This window comes from Rhagoletis zephyria, unplaced genomic scaffold, assembly GCF_001687245.7.
Source record: "Rhagoletis zephyria isolate East Lansing unplaced genomic scaffold, Rhagoletis_zephyria_1.1 Rzeph_scaffold_00841, whole genome shotgun sequence".
NCBI classification, from domain to species: Eukaryota; Metazoa; Arthropoda; class Insecta; order Diptera; family Tephritidae; genus Rhagoletis; species Rhagoletis zephyria.
Window position 1 is genome coordinate 96,204 of NW_016157925.1, and position 2,595 is coordinate 98,798.

The 2,595-nt window shown below is 38.6% G+C and overlaps 1 protein-coding gene across 6 annotated transcripts in view; it reads left to right on the forward strand.

Annotated features, from left to right (window-relative positions):
* mtd (TLD domain-containing protein mustard) overlaps positions 1-2,595 on the forward strand; it is a 164,824-nt gene that overhangs the window by 78,065 nt on the left and 84,164 nt on the right. For all 6 annotated transcript variants that reach the window (XM_017614507.1, XM_017614502.1, XM_017614504.1 and 3 more), the window contains one exon: positions 747-1,064. In XM_017614507.1, coding sequence (XP_017469996.1) covers positions 747-1,064 — 318 coding nt within the window. The remainder of the gene's footprint in view (positions 1-746; positions 1,065-2,595) is intronic.

Here is a 2,595-nt window from a genome sequence, read left to right on the forward strand (position 1 = left end):
AGATGGTAGAGTCGAGATCTCCTCGCAAGTGAAACCATGTACTCGAATGTATCGCGTGTGTCAAAATGAAAGCTATTGAAATATTTAGAAATGTTGAAAATTTACACGAATTCATTGTCGCCTATCTACCTCGAGCGCGTAAAACGCAGAAAACACGTGAATTGTTGGAGCTGCGGAAAATTGGCGCGAATGCAAAAGCTAACGGCGGTGATGTTGACATTGACGCTGGCGTCGCATGCGCCAGTGATGAGCGCAGGGGCGCATTTCATAAGATGCTTGCTAGCGGCGGCGTCTGTGGCGCATTTGTTATCTTCGAGCAAACGCCGAAAGTGATAACGATCACAACAACAGCAACAACAAAAAGTAAATATACGCACGCTTCACTGCCTAAGATAAGTTCGTTGGTGTAATCTTCCGCTTTGGTTTTTTTTCTACTTAAGTACCAACGCACACACAAAAAAAATATACTAGCTATGACTAGCGCAGTATTCAACTGCAATACGATTTTATTACTTACTGTAAACTAACTTTTTATTATTAATTTAATTTGTTTTATGCAATATTATTTAAAATTTATGTATATCTAATTTTACCATTTAAATTTATTTACTTATGTACAATTTTTTTTTCTTTTCTTCTTTCTTTCCTATTTTTCCTCTACTTCGTCCATTCCAACAATGCCTCCTGGTTTTCCTTTCGTGTCGACGTTCCCAATCGTATGTTTCCCGTGTGTCCATGCATTTTAGATGAGCGCAAGAAATCATCGCTGCCCGCCATACCCACCATATCGTATACGGTTGGAAATCGTGATACCTTGACATCGGTGGCTGCACGTTTCGACACCACACCCTCAGAGTTGACACATCTTAATCGCTTGAACAGTTCTTTCATCTATCCGGGCCAACAGTTGCTGGTGCCCGATAAGAGTGCGGCGGCCAAGAGCGACTCGATTAGCGGCAGCGCGTCTGGTATCGATGAGAGGGGCTCCAACGCCAGCATTTCGGGCAAATCGAGCCCCATTGAACGCAAATTATCCGTCGCCGATGAGCAGAACGATGAGAAGGGTGAGTTGTAAAGCAAAAATTAAACATTTATGAAAGCATCGCAACAAAGTTTTTAATACAAAATCAAAAAAATAAAAAATATTAATAGCAAGACGAAAGAGGAATAATCATATTCAAGTTACAAAAATGATTTGGAATATTCTTTTCTTATTTTTACATTCATAATTTTTCGTAAATTTGTGGTTCCCCTACTTTTGCAAGCTAATTGAAGATTTTCGCATAAATGAAATACATTCATATTGATGTACATATATATGTATGATAAGAATAACAAGCGAAAACAGTCATATCTTCGGCTATATCATTATGTTACATAGTAAATTGATTTACACCAGTGATGACCAAAGTGGTCCGGATGGACGCCAGGGGTCCACGGGAGACTTGACGGCGGTCTACGTTGGAGTGAAGAAAAAATTGGGATTCATAAGATGTTAGTTGGGGTACACGAAAGTTTAACTGGTCTTGATAGTAAAGAACAAACATGTTGGCTTGGCTTTACCTAGGCAATAAAAAAAAAAAAAAAAAAATTTTCGGTTATTTCAGACAGGCTGTGAAAAATGGTCTTATTGAGACTATAAATAAGCATTTTGAAGCCTTAAGATTTCTTGGATAATGTTTTTTAGGAATTTCGGTTCCCATGAAATCCTAACAGATACCGCAAAAATAAGTATTTTGCATATTTTTTGCCTTTTTTTGTCCACGATCTTCAAAAAATTTGTTTCAGTTAGATCGCCATATGGATCAGATAGCCTGTTTATTTAGCTTTAATTTTTTTGTTTTAAAGCCTCCCTTATTTTTTTGAGTCGTGTATTTTAAGACAGAGCTCGCAAAAGTTCNTGTCCACGATCTTCAAAAAATTTGTTTCAGTTAGACCGCCATATGGATCAGATAGCCTGTTTATTTAGCTTTAATTTTTTTGTTTTAAAGCATCCCTTATTTTTTTGAGTCGTGTATTTTAAGACAGAGCTCGCAAAAGTTCCTCACTGAGGAATAAAATTTCCATCTTCCTCCTTATTTCAACTCCATTTAAGAGCAATAAATTTCGATTTCCTCTTTTGTGTGAAACCAGAAAAATTTTGAAAATGGTCTACGAGAAAAAAAGTTTGTGAACCTCTGATTTACACTGGCAGCTTTTCATTTATGATGAGCAAATAGGGTAAAAGACTTGTTGACCTTAACTAACCTTAACTACATAGATAGAGGAGTTAAATAGGTCGGTAAAAGTTATACCTGAACATTCTTCTTCTTAATTGGCGCTGTAACCGCCTAAGCGATTTTGGCCGAGTCCAAAACAGCACGCCAGTCATTTCTCTTCTGTGCTAACTGACGCCAATTGAAAATGCCAAGTGAAGCCAAGTCCTTCTCCACCTGGTCTTTCCAACGCAGAGGAGGCCTTCCTCTTCCTCTGTTACCAGCATCGCGGCCCGCGTTGAATATTTTCAGAGCAGGAGCGTTTCTGTCCATCCGAACGACATGGCCAAGCCAGCGGAGCCGCTGAATTTTAATTCGCTGCACTATGTCTATATCGTTG